The sequence below is a fragment of the Camelus dromedarius genome, chromosome 16, assembly GCF_036321535.1.
Source record: "Camelus dromedarius isolate mCamDro1 chromosome 16, mCamDro1.pat, whole genome shotgun sequence".
Taxonomy (NCBI): Eukaryota; Metazoa; Chordata; class Mammalia; order Artiodactyla; family Camelidae; genus Camelus; species Camelus dromedarius.
In genome coordinates, this window is record NC_087451.1 from 28,892,244 (window position 1) to 28,909,799 (window position 17,556).

General features: G+C 61.3%; 1 protein-coding gene across 5 annotated transcripts; it reads right to left on the reverse strand.

Moving 5' to 3' along the window:
- Positions 1-1,659: 1,659 nt before the first annotated feature.
- GAA (alpha glucosidase) lies at positions 1,660-17,243 on the reverse strand. Of its 5 annotated transcripts, none has more exons than XM_064495417.1 (21): positions 17,154-17,232; positions 15,174-15,706; positions 14,080-14,767; positions 13,080-13,225; positions 11,293-11,458; positions 11,113-11,209; positions 10,489-10,608; positions 10,297-10,415; positions 10,081-10,212; positions 9,003-9,113; positions 8,460-8,573; positions 8,278-8,362; positions 7,681-7,798; positions 7,181-7,314; positions 6,313-6,464; positions 6,009-6,157; positions 4,840-4,981; positions 4,250-4,399; positions 3,672-3,836; positions 3,185-3,337; positions 1,660-2,758 (listed from the first exon to the last, which is right to left on the reverse strand). In XM_064495417.1, the coding sequence occupies exons 3-21, from the start codon at positions 14,608-14,610 to the stop codon at positions 2,699-2,701; spliced, it is 2,844 nt and encodes a 947-aa protein (XP_064351487.1). In that variant the 5' UTR covers positions 14,611-14,767; positions 15,174-15,706; positions 17,154-17,232; the 3' UTR covers positions 1,660-2,698. The 5 variants fall into 5 exon arrangements, with proteins under 5 accessions (XP_064351487.1, XP_064351486.1, XP_064351484.1 ...); XM_064495416.1 differs by having other exon boundaries at positions 14,080-14,770; XM_064495414.1 differs by lacking the exon at positions 15,174-15,706 and having other exon boundaries at positions 17,154-17,243.
- Positions 17,244-17,556: the final 313 nt, after the last annotated feature.

A 17,556-nucleotide genomic window follows, 5' to 3' on the forward strand; every position in this document is an offset into this window, starting at 1 on the left:
CTCACTCTGTCTTCTGATCTGTGAGGTGGTGACGTGGAAGTGGTAAATTGCCTGCTTCTCCAGACTTCCCAGGTTGACACCCGATCCCATTTCTTAGGGATGGCCGGTCGGGGCCAGCAGGGGAATCGGGGGTGGGGAAGTTGAGACCATAAATGCTTGTCCCCAGGTTGGCCTTGGGTCTGTGTGTCTGGGTGCAGAGGGGCAAGATAGCCCTGTGCAGTAAGCCCTAGGGAGGAAGGATTTTCCAGTCTGGCTTCTGGGTTAATGAGCCCACCGGTCAGGGCCGAGGAGGTTTCACACACACGGTACCATCGGTGACTCGGGGACGGGCCAGCAGGAAACGAGCCAAGAGGTAAGACCCCTGAGCACTTGACCTAACTCGGGAGCTGTCGAGTAGGGTTACAGAGAAGTGCAGATGTCCATAGAGGTGTGTGTCCTCAGTGGTGGTTCAGGAGTGGTGTGTGATCACCAGAGGTGGAATAACCATTAACCTTGACCACTGGCAAGAGTGGGAGTGTGGTGGGGGCCTCAAGCAGCCTGGCCCTTGGGCAGTAGGAGCGACTGGACGTTACTTCCCTTTGAGGGAGTTAACTCTGCCGTGGGCAGTAGTCTGGAGTGTAGACTGCACAAGTGAAAGATGTGAGTGCCCGTGATGATTATTTGGCAGTAAAAAGGGAGGCAGTGCTGGCTCACGCTAGGGTGCATGAACCTTGAAAATACACGACGTGAAAGAAGCCAGTCACAAAAGATCACATGTTGTGTGCTTCCGTTTCTGTGAAATGTCCCAAGTGGGTAAATCCCTAGAGACAGGCAGATGCTTGGCTTTCTGGGGGCTGAGAGGTGGAAGTGGGGAGTGACTGCTAGTGGGCAAAGGGTTTCTCTGGGGGCCATGAAGATGTTCTGGAACTAGACAGCGGTTAACAGCCACACGTTCTGTGGATGTTCGAGAAAGTACTGTGCCTGTTAAAGTGGTAAGTTGTGTGCTGAGTGACCCGTATCGGTTGCAGATCAGGTGAGGAATCAACACTTCTCTAAGGTGGTTATACTCAGAAGCAAAAAGGGCATGAGTGTGGGGGTTGGGGGGACACTAGGCAGAGGATACAGCCAGCCACAGGAACAGGTGGACCCCACCCCTCCACACCCGGACGCTGCCTGCCACAGCTGGCCTGAGCCCGGGACCAGGTTCCCCCCCGGAGCCGCCAGAGAGGAAGCTGCCCAGCTGCCTCCTGACTTCAGCCCAGTTGAGAGCAGGTCAGAACCGCGAGAACAAACCTCGTTTTAAGCTGCCGGGACTGTTGTTCCATTGCTACCATAACAAGTTACCACAGTGTATTTTATAACCAGTGATGAGATGAATAAATGCAAGTAAAAAGTCGCCAAAACACCTGAACAGACACCAGAGATTCTGGGCGACGTGAGTCCATGACAAGAACCCCGACACACCCCTCACTAGGGCTGCGTCAGAGCCGCGAGATCCGCCGCCCCTGGGTCGGCTGAAGGTGCAGCAACCACACGGAGTGACGCGGGGCTGGTGGGCGCAGAGCGGGCCAGCCGCTGCGGTAGACGGCTCAGCAGCTTCTTAAAACATTAACCACCACCCGCCCCTTCCTTACCACCCCTGGTATTTGCTCAAGAGAAATAAAAGCGTGTCCATTCAGAGACTGCTTACCACATCTTTATTCACAGTAGCCAGAAACTGCAAACAATCTTAACGTCTGTTAAAATTCTCCATGCGGTGGAAAGCTGTTGGGCAGTGAAAAAGCACACACAACGTGGATGAATCTCTGAGTAATGTTAGACAAAACGTGTATGCTATGCGACTCCATTTATACAAAATTCCAGAAAACATAAACTATGCTGACCAAGTGGTTGCCTGGGGAAGGGGGTGGGAGGTAGCTTTATCCACACGGTCCTTGGGGTGGGGGGCCCATCTCCCACTGTGCCTGTGGCACCAGGCCCAGCTGTGTCCTCGAGTCACCTTAGGCCGGGTGACATGGGGGTGTGCGGTGATGTGGGCGCACAATGATGCTGCTTTGAGAGCACAGCGCAGCACTCGCCCACCCGGGCAAGTCCAGGGCCCACCGAGGCTGGAGGGGCTGTTGCTGTGTCAGTCTGGAGACACAGCCTCCCTACCCCGAATCCCAGAAGGACCAGCAGAAGCTTCAGCAGAAGCATCGCAGATGCCCCTTTTACTAAAAACAATTGCACTTTAGATGAAGGGTGTCCCAAACCCTGTGAGTTCTGCCGAGTCCCCAGGCCCCTCCTCAGACTGGAGGACAGCCCCACCTGTGTGGGGCAGCGGCCCCAGGTCTGCTTCCATCAGGTCAGGGCAGCAGTAGAGCCGCCCGTGGTGGGACCCTGGGGTGCAGGTACCACGCATCCCAAGCACCACCTCTGTGCCACGGGCAGGCAGCGGTGGCTGGCGGTGCACACGTCACAGTGACAGGCCCCGCCCGGAGAGGCAAACCTTCCAGTGCAGCATTCCAAACGGCACCTTCGGGGCCCTGTGCCGACTGGGATCTATGCAAACAACTCAGACGAGCCTCTGGCCCAGAGCCGGGGAAGCAGACTCACAAGCAGGTTCGGGTGTTCAGGGAAGTCAGCGCCATGTGACACTAGGCCCTCACACGGCTGACCGAGGGCACGCAGTGCTGAGCCGCTGGGAAGTCTAAGGGACCACACACCACTGGGCCCTGAGTTAAGACCAACTGATGAGAAACTGCTTTCCCATCATCAGTGAGACAGGGATGTCCAGGGTCTGGGGAAGAGAAACAGAAGAAAACTTGGTCACTAAACACTTGGCAACAGAGGTGAGGCAGACAGGAGTCTGGACATGGGTGGGTGGTGGACACGGGGCCTTCCCGGCCCTGTAAGCTGCTCAGTGTGTTTCCCCCCAGCGCCCTGGGCAGTGGCTGCCTTAGTTTGCTTTGGAAGTTAGCTGAGCTGCCCTTTACCCAGTGGCGGACACTGGACACGGGCAGAGGAAAGATACGGGCAGAGTACGAGGAAGCCGATCTTCCTGCTCCTCCCCCGAGGAGCCAGTTCCTTTCCGCCCCCTGTGAGGCCTGAGTGTCCTCCCCTTTCTGGACAGTGAGTCCTGTGATGCCAGCTCAACGGGCACCTCCTGCCCCCTCACGCACCCCCTGGGGACAGGCCCTCTGGCCCCAGATGTGGGCCCTCTTGCCTCAGTGTCAGGGCTGTAGGTGAAGTTAGAGACAGGAACGCCGTTGCAGAGGACCTGCTGGGGGGCCATGGCCACCCCAAGGACGATCACCTTCCTCAGCTGCAGGCTGGCCCCCTCGCTGCTCACACGCACCAACTGGTTCACGACAGTGTTCTAGACGGAGCAGAGACAGAAACAGAACACGGTCTGTGAGCACACGGCCTGGGGCAGGGAGCCCCACCGGTGGGACAGGGAGCCCCGCGGGGCCAGCGCTGCTGGACAGCAGACAGGGAGGGCAGCTCAGCAGCACGCCCACGCAGACAAAGCCCGGGCCACTGGCGCAGTGCGAGGGGCTTGGCCGAAGCGCTCAGTCCATGAGCCCCTCTCCCCGCCAGTTGGGCTGACCCAGGGACAGGGGTCCACCCCGGGACCCCAGGCCAGCGCCCCTCACCAAATCTGGATGGTCACCCCACGATGGCCCCCAGCCTAGGCGGGCCCCAGAACTCACGTTTCCAGCCAGAAAGATGACCTGCGTGTAAGCCCCGCGCTCCAGCACCCCCAGGCTCTCCCCGTCGTCCCAGAACAGCTCCCCTCGGGCCTCCCCGCTCGGGGTCAGTGCCACGGCCAAGGCCATGGGCTGTTTGCGGGACTCTGTGGTTGTGAGGCCTGGGCCCTGGAGGAGATGGCCCATGTCACTGTCCCCAGCCTGGTGGAGGCCCCCAGACCCAGGTGTGGGGAGCACTGGGCTGTGACAGCGTCGTGTGGCAAGAAACCAGGATCCACAGGACAGCCTACAGCCGAGCAGCCTGGATGCCTGTGGTGACCACCCTGGCCCAGGTGGATCCCTCAGAGGACATAAGAGGCCCACAGAGGCTTGCTGACGGACTGTTTTCTGAGAATGGCCAGTGAAGCTGGCCTCCCTTCTGCCCACCCCAGCAGATATATCTGGCCTGGTTCATCCTCAACCCTCAGAACTATCATCTCTGCTTGGGGGCCTGAGGGTGGACTCCCAATTGAACAGAGGCACATGGGGGTCCCAGCAGCTCCAGTGCTGGACAGATGGGCTTGGGGGCCCGGCCCAGGTACCTGCATGGGGATGATGTGACCGGCCCGGACGTGGAGGTTGATGGTGTCCAGTGGGGCGGGTAGCATCACCCACTGCCCCTCACTGTGGATGATGGATGTTAGGGGTGCAGCGGGCGGAAGTGGATGGCTGCCAAAGGCCTGAACTGGCACCTGGAGGGTTTGTCATGTCACAAAGGGTCCTGGGCAGTGCCAAGACCCTGCGCTGTTGTCGAGAGCCAAGGGTGGAGACCTGGCCACGCAGTGGGGACAGTGTGAGAGGCCTGAGATACAGCATGAGACACAGCACCAGGGCTCCAGTGGGGCAGGTCAGAGGACACAGGGAGGGGCAGGAGTTTGAGGGCATGAGAACTAGAGTCCAGGCTCAGCTAGGCAGCAAGTCAGCTTAGCCTCAGTTTCCCCATCTGAGAAATGGGTTCCTCCAAGGACCGCAGGGATGATGCTGGTGGAGCACCCAGGGGAGGCCCACGTGTAACCAGGCGGGACTCGACAAACGTGTGCCTTTTTCACCATCTGGCCCACACCAACAGAGCCAGAAGGAGGGCTCCCTCGGGCTCCCCAGTCCTCCCTGATTTCAGGGGCCCAAGACTCACCATCTGCAGGTCATACCACGTGCCTCGGGGGAAGTAGCCAGTGACCTCAACCTTCCCGGCCTCGAGGACTGGAGTGATGAGCAGAGCCTCCCCCCACAGGAGCTGGTGGTCCACGGTCCAGGTGCGGGGGTCTCTGGGGAACCTTCAAGCAGGAGGGACCAAGGCAAGGGGGAGGCTAGTGACCTCTGAGGTCAGTGGGCTCAAAAGGTCCGAGGGGACTCGGAAAGGAACCAGGGGACCCGGGGTTACATGCGGCAGAGCTGGTTCTGGCTGACTGAAGTCAAGGCAGAAGCCGAGAGCGACCCCGCCCGGGCCCGGCGTTCTGGCGCGATGCACTCACACCTGCCGTCTGCAAGCTGTGTCCTTGCCCATGTGTCTGCTTGGCTCTTAATATTGCTTTTACCCCTGGTCTGAGGTTCTGGGCATTTAGGGGGCGTGAGCACCACTTCATTGACAACGTTTTCTCCCTTTCATTCCCCTTGGCAACCTACGTTCAGAGCGGTTTTAATACTTTTCTGTTTATGTTCGGAGAAGTGTCACTTTTTTCCCCCTAAGTTACACCTCCTTCCCTTTGTTTTTTGCTTTTGACGCTTAGAAAGCCCTCTCCTGCCAGAGCATAGAGAAGCACTCACTTCTGTTTTCCTGTGGCATTCTCTCCAGCTTAATTTTTGACATTTAATTACTTAATCCATCTGGAATTTATGTTTGTGCCGTGTGAGGGGAAAAATAAATTGATTTTTGCAAACAGCTAACTAATGACCTTACTACTGGAGAATCCTTAAGCCAATGATCTGAGGTGCCACTTGACGGCCGGTACAGTACTTCTTAGGTATATGACGTCCTATTGGGGGCGTCTACTGGATTCTTCTGTGGTCTTGTTCTCTTAAGCCCCAAATGGACTCAATCATGGGAGTCTGCAAGTTGCTTGACCGTCTGGTAGGCCTGGTCTGTACTCAGTGTGCCTCAGCCTAGGTTTTCTTTATGGAGTGCCCCAAGTCGGGCTGGAATCTAAGGGGTGGGGACTGGGGGTGCAGTGGGCACCCCAGGGAGAGGGCCCAGGTTTTGCTTCAACCTCCTCCCTCTCTTGGTGCCTGGTACACCCCCTGTGGCAGGACGGCCACCCTGGGGTCAGGGGGCCCAAGGTTATTGCTCCCAACCCAGACACTCACTCCAGGAAGAGGGGCCGAGCCACGGTCTCGCCCCTGACGTGGGCCCCGTGGAACAGCGTGTAGAGGTGGGGCAGGAGCGCGTAGCGCAGGCCCAAGGCCTTCCTCATGGCTTGCTGCGCCGTCTCGCTGAACCTGTACGGCTCCTGCGGCTGCAGCGGTGGGTGGAGGGAGCAGAGGAAACACCTAGGATCTGGGGTCCAGGACCCTGAGGTCCCCCCACCCTGGAGACCGGGCACTTTTGGGCCTGTGTCAGGCTGGCTGGCACAGAAAGTGGGCGTTTCACAGAGCACGGCCCGTGCCCTACCAGGCTGCTGAGGTCGTTGTGGTTCCGCATGAAGGGGTAGAAGGCCCCCAGCTGGGTCCAGCGCACGCACAGCTCCTCCGAGGTGTTGCCCAGGAAGCCGCAGACGTCCGCCCCCACCAGGGGCACCCCCACCAGATTGAAAAGCAGGATGGCTGGGAGGCAGAGTCAGACGGGTCTCAGGCTGCCACAGCCGGACCAGTCCAGAGCCAAGGAGACCGACAGTGTCTGCTGAGCTGGCTGGAGGCAAGGATCCCTCCCAACAGCCCTCCCACCAGGCCCCACCTTCCCCAGAGAGCTCAGCTCAGCAGACTCCCGGCGGCCTGAGGCTCTGCAGACGCTCCCACACAGAAGCAAAAGTCTATGAAAGCACATCCAGGCTGGGGCTTTGGCGGAGACTCTTTTTGGCTGTGGCCCAGGGGGTCACTTCTAACCCCTTCCCCAGGGCTCCCGAGCCCTCTCTGGGCCTAACACGTGTCTGCAGCATCAGAGCTCTCAGAACAAAAATCAAATTCCTCTTCGCAGGGTGGAGCCGGGCACTGAGATGAGGGGTGGGGGGTACCCTGACTGAGCTCGGATGCAGTTTCACACAGCCCAGGATGTGGTCACCAGAAGGGACATTCTGCTGGCAGACAGTAGCCAGCATGAAACGGAGATGGGAAGCTTTGGAAGAGGGGCACCACAGGTGAGCCCCTGCACAAGTGAGCCCCCCTGCATGGGTGCACAGGGCCCGGGGTGGGCCTCATGCCCCACAGGGTTTGGTGGTGGACCCCACGCCATTGCAGCAGTGTCTGAGGACCCAGCTCTGGGCAAACCTCCCCAGAGAGTGGCCCACGGTCCCCCTCACACCCCTCTTGACCGGTGCGCTCACCTGACACGGAGTAGGAGAGCTGCTCCCAGCTGCTCCACACGTCCCCTGTCCAGTGGCCAGCGAATCGGCCGTGGCCAGCAAAGGTTGAGCGAGAGATCACGAAGGGCCGCCTCCCCCGAGCCTTCACCAGGGCTCTGGGCGGAGCAGGGGGACAGGGCTGTGTGAGCGGGGGTCACCGGGAGCCCGGGGAAGCAGCAGGGTGGACGAGCTGGGGGCACGGAGCTAGCCGGCTGAGGCCGCCGCCAGTGTCTGCTGGGCAGTCAGCTCTGCCACTTGATGACACTCAGAGATGCACGTGTCACGGGAAGGACAAGCGTCCCTCGAGTCCCACGGGAGCCAGAGGTGCTGGTCAGCCCTGACCTTGCTGTCCAGGCACCACACCCTTCCTGAGGCACTAGGCGTGGAGCTGGGGGAGGGGGCTGGAGTGGCAGGGGACCTGGGGCCTCCTCTTCTCCTTCCCGTACCCAGCCCCTCACAGCACCTGGCCTGGAGCCCCTCACCTGTGGGAGGCGAAGGCCTCGGTCAGGCCATACAGGTTGTGCAGGTTGTAGTGCGTGGAGAGGAACTGCTGGCTGGAGGCGCAGATGGTGGCTGCCCGGAGAGTCCCGCCGACCACCCCTGGAGGAGAGGGGGCAGTTTCCTTGGAGCCTCTACCTGGAAGGCTGGTGCCCCTCACATTCTGGGAGCCCCTCTAGGATTTGAGGTGCGTCCCTGAAGTCTCCACTTTTCCAAGGACAGGACAAGGTGACGCTGCAGGCTGGCCCCTGCAGACCCCAGACCGCACATCCGCCTGCTCCTGAACCACTTCAAGTCTTGCCCTGTGCAGCTGCCAAAGTCTGAAATCCCCCCGGCCCCTCTTCCCCCGCAAAGGGTCTCGCCTCTGCTGCACATGCCCGGTCAGCGTTGCGTGGCTGGGGTCTCCCCACCTGAACCTTACTCCTGGGGTTCCCCTCGCCTTTCCCGGGGTGGCTGCTGTCCACTGGCTTCTCAGAAACCACAGCTTTGAGCCTCCCAAACCAGAGAAGGGAAATCCCTTATTTGAGCCATTAAACCCTCAGCCGACTGGTGCTGGTGGGTGGGCAGGTGGGGCAGCTCACCTGGCACGTAGGGCGGGTTCTCCAGGTCACTGTTGGGGCAGCCGTCCACAGAGCCCCTCACGAAGTTGGATGGCTCGTTCATGTCCTGTGAGAGAGCCCCTGGGGGTGGGCGCCTGGCCTGGCACAGAGGGTGGGACTGGTCCCCGAGACCACAGGACACCCAGGGGCAGGGCCACACTCACAATCCACATGCCATCGAAGGGCACCTGGGCGTGGAACTCGCCCACCATGTCCTGCCACCAGCCTAGGGCCTCGGGGTTGGTGAAGTCGGGGAAGGCGGTGAGTCCGGGCCACACCTGGACGAGAGGCCAGAGGGGAGATGGAGGCCCGGGGCATTCCGGCCGTGGGCAGGGCCGCAGCCTCACTACCTCCCCGGCGATGGCGGACGGCGGAGGGGAGGAGCGGGGGAACACACTGCAGGGAAAACCTCATCAGAGGCCACTTACAGGCGGGGGCCCGAGGCCCCAGAACCCCCTCCCCCTGGTTCGGGCCCAGCCTGGAGCGCAAGGCCTGGCCTCTGCCCGGGAGCTGTCGGGACGATGTGGAGGCCCCCAGGCCCCTGAGGGTCTGCAGAGCTCATGCCCGAGCTGCCCGCGAACAAGGGTCCCTGGCAGAAGGCTTCGAAGTGGCGTTTCTGGTCCTTGTCACCCCCAGTGTGACCCCCTCTCAGCCCCACTGGCCGGAGACCCCTGCCCTCTCACCCTTGCCTCCAGGCCCCGCCGTACCTTCCCAATCAGAGGCTGCCCGGTCTCGTTGGTGATGAAGACCCCCCGCCGCAGGCCCTCGTCGTAGGGGCGGTAGGTCCCGGCGGGGCTGGAGCTGCTGATGGCAGGATCCTGGGGTGAGAGGGACCAGTCAGAACGGGAAGACAACGCCTGAAGCTTTGGCACCATTGCCAGGAAAACGCGGAAACGCTCTCAACAAATGTTAAATAGGCCAGGCGGCCATGCACGAGCCGGCCCGCTGGGTGTGGACGTGCACGTGACCTCTCCCCTAGAGACTGGAGGCAGCAGGGGCGCCTGTGGCCAACGGGGGCACACCCGGATGCAAGCCTTACCTCCGTGTTAAGGGTCTAGGGTTTCACAAACGTTCTACGGTGAGCATATACTTCACTTAGAAAAAAAAGGAAAAGGTTCCATCTGACTTCCCTGCTCTGAGTGCCCCTGGACGCTGCTGCCCTCAGAGGGGCTGTGAGGATGGAAATGACCATCAGCCTAACTCCAAACGCACTTCCTGTCCTGAGAGAGTATCCACGGTGGTGACCGTTTGGTCATCTCAGCCCCTACTCCCCACCTTCTCCTTCTCTGGCTGCAGGCTGGCCCGGCCACACCAGCCCCGGAATCGCTCGCACCCCCTCTGGCTGCGGGGACTGGCCCGGGGAACGAGCCTTTGAGCTGAGCTGCCCAGGCCCTGCCCTCCTTCCCACAAGACAGCGCTGACTGGGGGTGGGGGTGGGGGCGGGGCCAGCAGCCCCGGCACAAAGCTCCACGGGCCTTCCATGCTGACAGGTGTCAGCTGAGCAACGCCCCCACCCCCACAGCTTGCTCTAAGCTCTGCAAGTAACCTGCGGCTGGAGGGGTCCTGAGCAATGGACAGAGGTTTCCAGGGATATCCCCAGACGGCAGGGGCCAAATCTGTGAATCTGATGTTCCCTCGACATCGGAGACCCTCATAAATGTCCTCAGTGACCGCGGCTGGGATGAGACGATGCCACCCAGAGTTGGAGCTACCAGACACTGGGACCCTCTTCTTCCCAAAGAAGACGCTCCACGTGGCACGGGGTGGGAGGGACAGGGCACTCACGACGATCAGCATGTACCGCCGGCCGCCCTGGTGGAGCTCCTGCACCATGGCCGGGAAGTCCCCGAAGCCGTCCTTGTTGAAAGTGAAGTCCCTCCTGGCGTCCATGTAGTCCACGTCGTTCCACTGGACGTCCTGCAGCCACAGCACAGGAGCAGTCGGGGCCCAGGCTCGCTGCGCCCGGCCGGCCGCTGCCCCAGGCCCCTCCCCGGCACTCACCAGGGGGAAATGGGCCCTGGTCATGTTCTCCACAACCTGGCGGGTGATGGCGGTGGAGGAGTAGCCCCAGCGACACAGGTGGAAGCCCAGGCCCCAGTACGGCGGCATGAACGGGTGGCCTGGGAGCCAAAGGGACTGTGAGTGGACAGCAGGGGCCCGGGAGGACGGAGCCGGGCCAGGAAGCAGGCCTACCCACGATGTCCAGGTACTGCTGCACTGCGTTCTTGGGCTCCGGGCCCAGGAAGACGTACAAGTCCAGAATCCCGCCTGTCGACCTCCAGCTGAGGGCTGGGCTTGGCTGCAGGACCACGTCTGGGGGAAGCAGCCCCAAGACTCTGAGACACATACTCGCCCCCTCCCCTTCCCCCACCCCCACGGCCTTCGGAGCTGCATCAATGGGCCAAAGCACCACTGGACAGGTGGGGTCCTCCCACAGGGAGCTTGGGGGCCCTGGGGAAGTCACTCTGAGCCCAGCTTGCTGAGGGACTTGGAGCAGGACAGGAGGAGGCTGAGCAGCTAGGCCCAAGAACCCTCTTTCTGGCCTTGGCCTGGCCCTGGGAAGAAGTCCCAGAGCCCACTTCAGGGGCACTGAAGGACAGAGCTGGCAGAGGCCACAACCCACTGGTCATTTCTCAGAAGAGCGAACGAGCCCAGACCCGCCTGCCTCTTCCTCTATCTTCAGCCTGTTGGGCAGGTAGAGAGCTCCACCTCCCTCTATGAAGGAGGGGGTGCAGTCACACCAGGGAAACCCTGGCAGGGGGCTCAGAAGCAGAACTGGCTGGGGGACATGGGGGACCCCGGTGCCAGCTGGCTTACCCATGGCATTGCTGTTCAGCAGGAAGACCCCGTGAGCTGACCCGTCGTCCTCCAGCACCAGGTAGAAAGGGTGGGACCCGTACAGGTTCACATCAGGCTGGGACACAGCGGACATCCGGCTTTAGTTCCCGGCCCATGCGGCCCCTCTGATCCCAGGCCCCGCCCTAGCTGCCCCTTTACCACGGGGGCGATGTCCCGATTCCAGAGGGTGACCTTGGTCCAGTTGGTGCTGAGCATCAGGGGCCCGAGGTGTTCGGCAAGGCCTGTGATGTGCTGGGATGGCAGGGAGGTGGACAGCTGCAGAAACTGGTCGGCAAAGAACAGGGGAGCCACGGTGGTGTTCAGCCTGCCGGGAAGAGACGAGAGGCCAATGGCCCCAGGAGCCCTCACCGTGCGCAGACACTGGGTAGGGGCTGCCTGAAACCCTCCTAGTCCTGGGAGTCGTGGCCCCGAGCACCTCCCGAGAGGGCCAGACTGCTCCTGACTCCGTGGAGCTGCCCAGCCAGGGGCTGCTGGGGAGCCTCGAAGCTCCCCCTCCGCCTGGAAGACAAGTCACGGCTAACTTCACGGGATGGGCTCCAGCACCACCCACCCACACCGGGCGGGACTCTGCTCACCTGCGTGCGGGTGTGTTTTCAAGACCAAGACCTGATAAATGCTTAGAAACTTCTCTCAGAACTCTGCCTGAAGGTCAGCTTCCCAGGCCGCCCCGCTGTGCCTGCACAGCCCGTTTCTGCCCTGGCACTGCCCTGCCGTGGGCTCGAGCTGCCGCTCCCTGCTGGCTCAGCCCCAGGAGCAGGTCCATCAGGCCCAGCCAAGAAATGGACGGTGACAAAAGCAAGAAATGCACTTCAGAAGGCCAGATCTCTGAAGATCAGGGCCCATACAAGTTCCCTCCTTTCAAGCGTGTGGCTGAGCTCAGTGCAAAGCAGGGCCTTGTCGGTCGGCACACATTTAGGTAGGACCTTGTGGATGAAGTGCGCGGGGTGCGTCCTGGGAAATGGCCTTGCACAGTCCAGCGTCAAGGCCAGGCAGCCGCAGAAGAACCGCTGGCCCTGCGGCTGGGGGAACTGGGCCGCTTCTGGGCCCGAGACACACCCAACACTCGGACTCACAGCCACGGCACTGGAGTCTAAGAGATGCTTCCTGCATCCAGTACCTGGGGGGTGGGCGGAGGGGGAGGCGAGGGCGAGACCAAGCACGGCCCTGTTCTCTCCACGAATATCCGCCAGGCCCTGCTGCAGGTCAGAACTGCTCTAGGAGCTGGCGGCTCAGGAGGGAATGGAAGATGGCAGCCCTGATCCAAGCAAGGGTAAGATCCCACAGGGGGACAAACCCTACAGGGACACGGAGCAGAGTGGCCAATAGCATGGACGCTGGCTCTGGCTCTCTCACTGCCAGCAAGGGCCTGGCCTCTCTCTGCCTCTGCTCTCCCGCCTGTAAAGTGGGGATGAAACAGCACCTACATCCGAGGCGTCGTGGGGGTTAGAAGGGTGAATAGCCATGGTGCCTGGTATGCTGGATGTGTGACACGTGGTAAGTGATAAATGAGGATAAAGCAGGGTAAGGTGCTGCCCGGGGTTGGGGAGCACTCTAGGCTGAGCCAGGGGTCCTCGGCCCAGCTCTGCTGACGTTCTGCTGACCGCTCCGTGTTCTGGGCTGTCCTGCGCACTGTGGGGTGTTGAGTGGCATCCCTGTGCCCTCACCCCCAGTACTGACATCCTAAATGTCTCCAGCTGTTGTCGAATGTCCCCCAGGGGAAAATCACCCCAAGGGGAACCCTGGGCTAGATGGTTGCAGGGGCCCCTGAGGGCTCCAGTTGGAGGGAGCAGTGAGCACCATGACCCAGGGGTCAGGAACACCAGAGTGGCCAGAGGGGGAGGTGGACCACCATGGGGTCAGAGATGACGTTCTCCAGCTCCCTGACCCTCCCACCAGGTGGAGGGCACAGAGACCAGGGCACTCACAGCACCCGTCCATCCAGCTTCCGCCGCACGACCACCCCAAAGGGGTCCTCCGAGAACGCCACACTGTAGAGCGTGGACGGCGCCCGGCTGTGGACACGCGGGGTCTCCAAGGGCACTTCGTAGCGCCTGTTGGCGGGATCTTTGATCTGGAAGATGAGAGCAGTGTTGTCACGAGGCCCTTGGTGGCCGGCCATCCCTGCACACCTGCCCACTCTGTCCTTCACCCTCCAGAGGAGCGAGGGGTCAGTTCAGGTCCCAGCATGGCTGCATGCAGCGTGTGCGCGTGGATGGACTGGTCAACATCCCTGAGCCTGCGTCCTTATCTACAGAGCCAGAAGCGCACCCCCTGTGGGCTGCCAGGTAAGATACAGAACGCCCAGGAAATCTGTATAAGTATTTCTTCAGTGTAAGTATGTCTCAGATACTGTGTGGGACATACTCGCACTAACGCCACCCCCAATTCCTTAGTTATGCAGAGTTCAAATCCGTGCTGGTATTTGCTGACCCTGGCAATGCTCTTCTGCCTGGCACACCTTGTCACAGGGGGAGTGACAAAACATAACTAGAGCACCCAACCCTCGTCTGGTGCACAGTCATCACCCAGGAATCCCGGGCTGTCGTCAATGACTTTGTTAAGCTAACGGAGTCGCACTGCGCCGCGTGCTGCAGGCTCTCACAGTCACTCGGCTGACGAGTTTTTACTGAGCACCTGCTCCAGGCACTGTCCAGTGTCTCTCCCCTTGCTGGTCTCGGTTGGGATGTCACTTCCTGGGGAAGACCTAACCTCCTACCCCCACATCCTGAGCCCTGCCCTCCAGAGCAAGTTCTGGAACTTTCTAGTCACTGTCCTAGTGACCCCTGTCCCCTGAGTGTGTGTCTGCTCACACCCGGACCCCAGGGGAGGGCACCACACACATCTGTGCGTGAGCAAACACCCGGTAGAGACCATCTTCACCCACGGCCCACACGCTCTCTGCGCCCCCCCCCCCCCCCCGCCCACCGTGAGGTGGAGCCGGCTCTCCGTCTCCATCAGCACATCCAGCCGTAAGGTCATGATGTCCTTGGGGAAGAAGGTCGGGGTGGTGCGCGTCAGGGTGGCTGTGTAGCCCGTCTCCGTGGTGGTCAGGTTCTCCAGCTTGTAACTGGGGTAGCCGGAAGGGAAGAAGCACCAGGGCTGCCCCATCTGGGCCCCGGGAGGCCGCTGCCTCGCGGGCACGTAGCAGCAGCCCCGGGCCTCGCACTGCTCCCGGGTGATGGCCTTGTCTGGGGCACAGTCGAAGCGGCCAGCGGGGGGCAGGTCACACCGTGTGGGCGCTGCCCTGGGGCTGCCTTGGTGCCCTGGGGCGGGCCGGGGCCCTAGGCCACTGGCTCCCAGCTGGCGAGCTTGGTACATCTCCTCGGGTGCTCGGGAGAAGCTGCACAGCTCTCGGGGGGCCACTGCGAAGCTGTACAGCAGGATGTGCCCCAGGAGGACCAAGGAGGCAAGGGCGCAGACCCCCTGCAGGGTGTGGGAGCAGGACGGCCACCTCATGTCTGGGTGCTGTGGGCAGCGGGTCCTGGAGGCCTGCAGACAGGAACCAGGCTCAATGGGATGGCAGGAGGGGTGGCTGGGGCCTCGGGGGCCTCTCAAAGCAGCTTCCAGACAGGAACCTGTGGCCCATGGACAGCCCCCAGGGCGGAGGTGAGGTCTGCTGAGGAAGCAGGGCCGACGTGGGGGAGGGAAGAAAAAGGAAAAAGAGAAAAGTCCCAAACAGGGTAGTGGCAGTGGATTTGAAATCTTTAGATATGTCCCAAACGAAACACATTTAGAACGTCTGTAAAAATGACTTAATAACGCACAAAGACCCACGGGACAGGCTGACAAGCGGAACGAACAAGCTCCGACAGTAGAGGGAGTAAGTCCCGCCCCTGTGTGGAGGCTGTGGCCCAGGTGACTACGTCCTGGCCAGTGGGGCGGAAGCGCAGCCCGCTCCGTGCCTCCCCGGCTGACGGGGATGCGGACATAGCCTGTGATGGGTCTCAGCCACTGCAGCCCAGGGGCCTACTCGTGGATGGCCCCAGGACTGGCCCCTGCGGTCAAGTGGGGGAGACTACCTGTCACGCGGGTCTGGTTCGGGGTCTCTGTCGCAGCAGCTGCACCGGAGCCTCACCTGGTGACTCCCGTGCCAGGGCTGTTACCACCTGTGCTGTGCTCACCTGCACGTTCTAAATACTTTATAGGGAACACTGTTGGTCCAGCTCCTCCAAGGAGCAGCAGACATCCACATGGGACTAAACATGTGCGGATTTTACTAGAGGAGTCCTTTTTATGTCTGAGAGGAAATGGGGAGGTTGCCGGGGAGGGCTGGGAGAGCCATCACACCCACGCAAGTCTGACCTCCCTCCCCGGGAGGGCGGTGGGTCCAAGAAGCGCTGCAGACAGCTGTGCAGGTTAAGGAAGTCTGGGCAAGGCCACAGGGCTGGGGGGTCCTTGAGCCAAAAGCTGGCAGTTAGAGGGGTCTCAGTCTCCCAGAAGCAGCCGGCCCTAGGATTATGGCTGGGAGGCAGCCTGGCTTCGCAGGAGATGCAGTGATGGACTTCTGGGAACAGCAGCCGAGCCTCTGTCTGTGGCAGGAGGTCTGTGAATTCTTTCAGCCGCCAGAAACATGCAAGTATTGGGAAAAAGTCACATGCCAGGGGGAAGTGGGCCCAGGTCACCGAGACAGTCTAAGTCTCTCACAGACACGGCCTGGCTAGTGTGGGTCCCTGGTACGTTAGGTGCAAGAGTGAATTGTTTTTATTCATGACACTGTAACACCAAAAGTGTGGGGATTTTCCACAGCAATCAATTCCCCCGTTCTCCAGACACCAGCCAGGTGCCCAGCAATTCAGTTCTGACACCAACTCCCAGAGTTAAGTTAGCGCAGACCTCACAGGTGGCGGGCTCAGGCCCCCAAGACCCCCCCCCCCCACTTCAGACACTAATCACAAGCCCCAGGTTGTCGCTGGCACTTCTGACTAAGAGGCTATAAATTCCAGGATTCACACAACACCGCTCACCTTCTCAAGTTCAACAACTGTCTTGAACAACTCACAGAACGCAAGAAAGCGCTTTACTATTATCTGTTTATTATAAAGGACACAACCTAGGAAATCCAGACGGTGCGGTATGGAGAGGGTATGCAGAGCTCCCACGCCCACTCCGGGCCGGCTGCCCTCCGAGCACAAATGTGTTTACCAGCTTGGAAGCCCTCCAAACCCCAGCCAGTTTAGGGTCATCATGTAGGCACGACTGATGACATCATTGACCGCCGGTGATTAGCTCAATTAGATTATCAGTGTCCTGGCTCCATCTGATCATGCTGCCTACATCTGACTTTGTGATCATGATGGTTCAGACACTGGGGAACTCAGTGTAGTCCAGGGGTCCTTGCTCCGGAGCCCTTGGGCAATTCCCATGGCCCTTCCCACCCAGACTTCAGAAGCCGCAGAGGTGGCCAGGGGCACGGCCAGGGGGGCAGCCAGGGCAGCATCACAACCCCCCACCCCGCTCCCATTTTACGGACAGTGGAGAGAGCCGCCCTCAGAGCGCTCGACAACTTAGAAAATGGGGAAGAACTGAAGGTCAGTAGGGCAAGAGGCGCTGCTGACCCGGAGAGCCTGTCCCTGCGCTTTCAGGGAAATGGCTCGGACCCGCCGCTCCCCAGGCCGGGGGGGAGGGGTTGGTGCAGACACGCCGCGAGCAAAGCCCAGCTCCACGCTGGGAGAGGGGAGTAAAGGGTTCGTAACTTCCTGTGCCTCAGCCTCCTCCCTGTGAACGGGGGCAAGCGCAGCCTCCCTCGCCCAGCTCGAGGGAACCGTGGAGCTTCCGGGGTCCCCGTCGTTACCGCTGCCCACCGCCGCGCGCGGCCCCCGGAACGAAGCGCTCAACTCCCCCAAAAGGAAACCTCTGACGACCAATCAATAGACAGATCGACCCCTCCCCGCTGGGCGGCACGACTGCCCCGACCCGCCAAGCCTCCGGTCTGCGGGGCTGCAGCGGACCTCCCGAGCCCCCGGCGCGCGCTGGGACCACCCGCAGCCGGGCCCGCTCACCTCCGCGCACGCGCGCTGGGCCTGCAGCGGCTCCCCCGGGATCCCTCGCGGGCTGGCGCGGCGGCGGCGGCGGGTCACGTGACAGGTCGCCGCGCAGGCGCCCTTGGTGAGGTGCGCCCTCTGGTGGCGGGGCGCGTCGGGACGTCCTCGCGCTCAGGGGCCTCGGCGCGGCGGCAACGTGCTGGGGAAGCGCTCCGGGGAGAGGCCGGGCCTTTTGGGGTCCGGGAGGGGCGCGCCCTCCTCCTTCCTCGTCCCGCCACCCTCGGCTTCATGGAGCCCCTCAGGCAGGCCCCAAGGCCAGACTGCGAATCTCGCCAGGAGGGCGGGCGCAGGTGTTCAGCACCCAGACGGCGAAAGTAGCGACCATCTGGAAGCAACTTACACTTATTCCGAAAAGGAAGAC

Bases quoted from the DNA above. Each gene is read 5' to 3' on its own strand.
- GAA (XM_064495414.1), bottom strand. From the start codon at position 14,610: ATGAGGTGGCCGTCCTGCTCCCACACCCTGCAGGGGGTCTGCGCCCTT. The intron at 9,114-10,080 runs GTGAGTGCCCTG...CTCTCACCCCAG, and splicing joins GGCGGTACATGCTGATCGTC to GATCCTGCCATCAGCAGCTC. The intron at 3,837-4,249 runs GTACCTGGGCCG...CATCTCCTCCAG, and splicing joins GTCACATCATCCCCATGCAG to GGCCCAGGCCTCACAACCAC.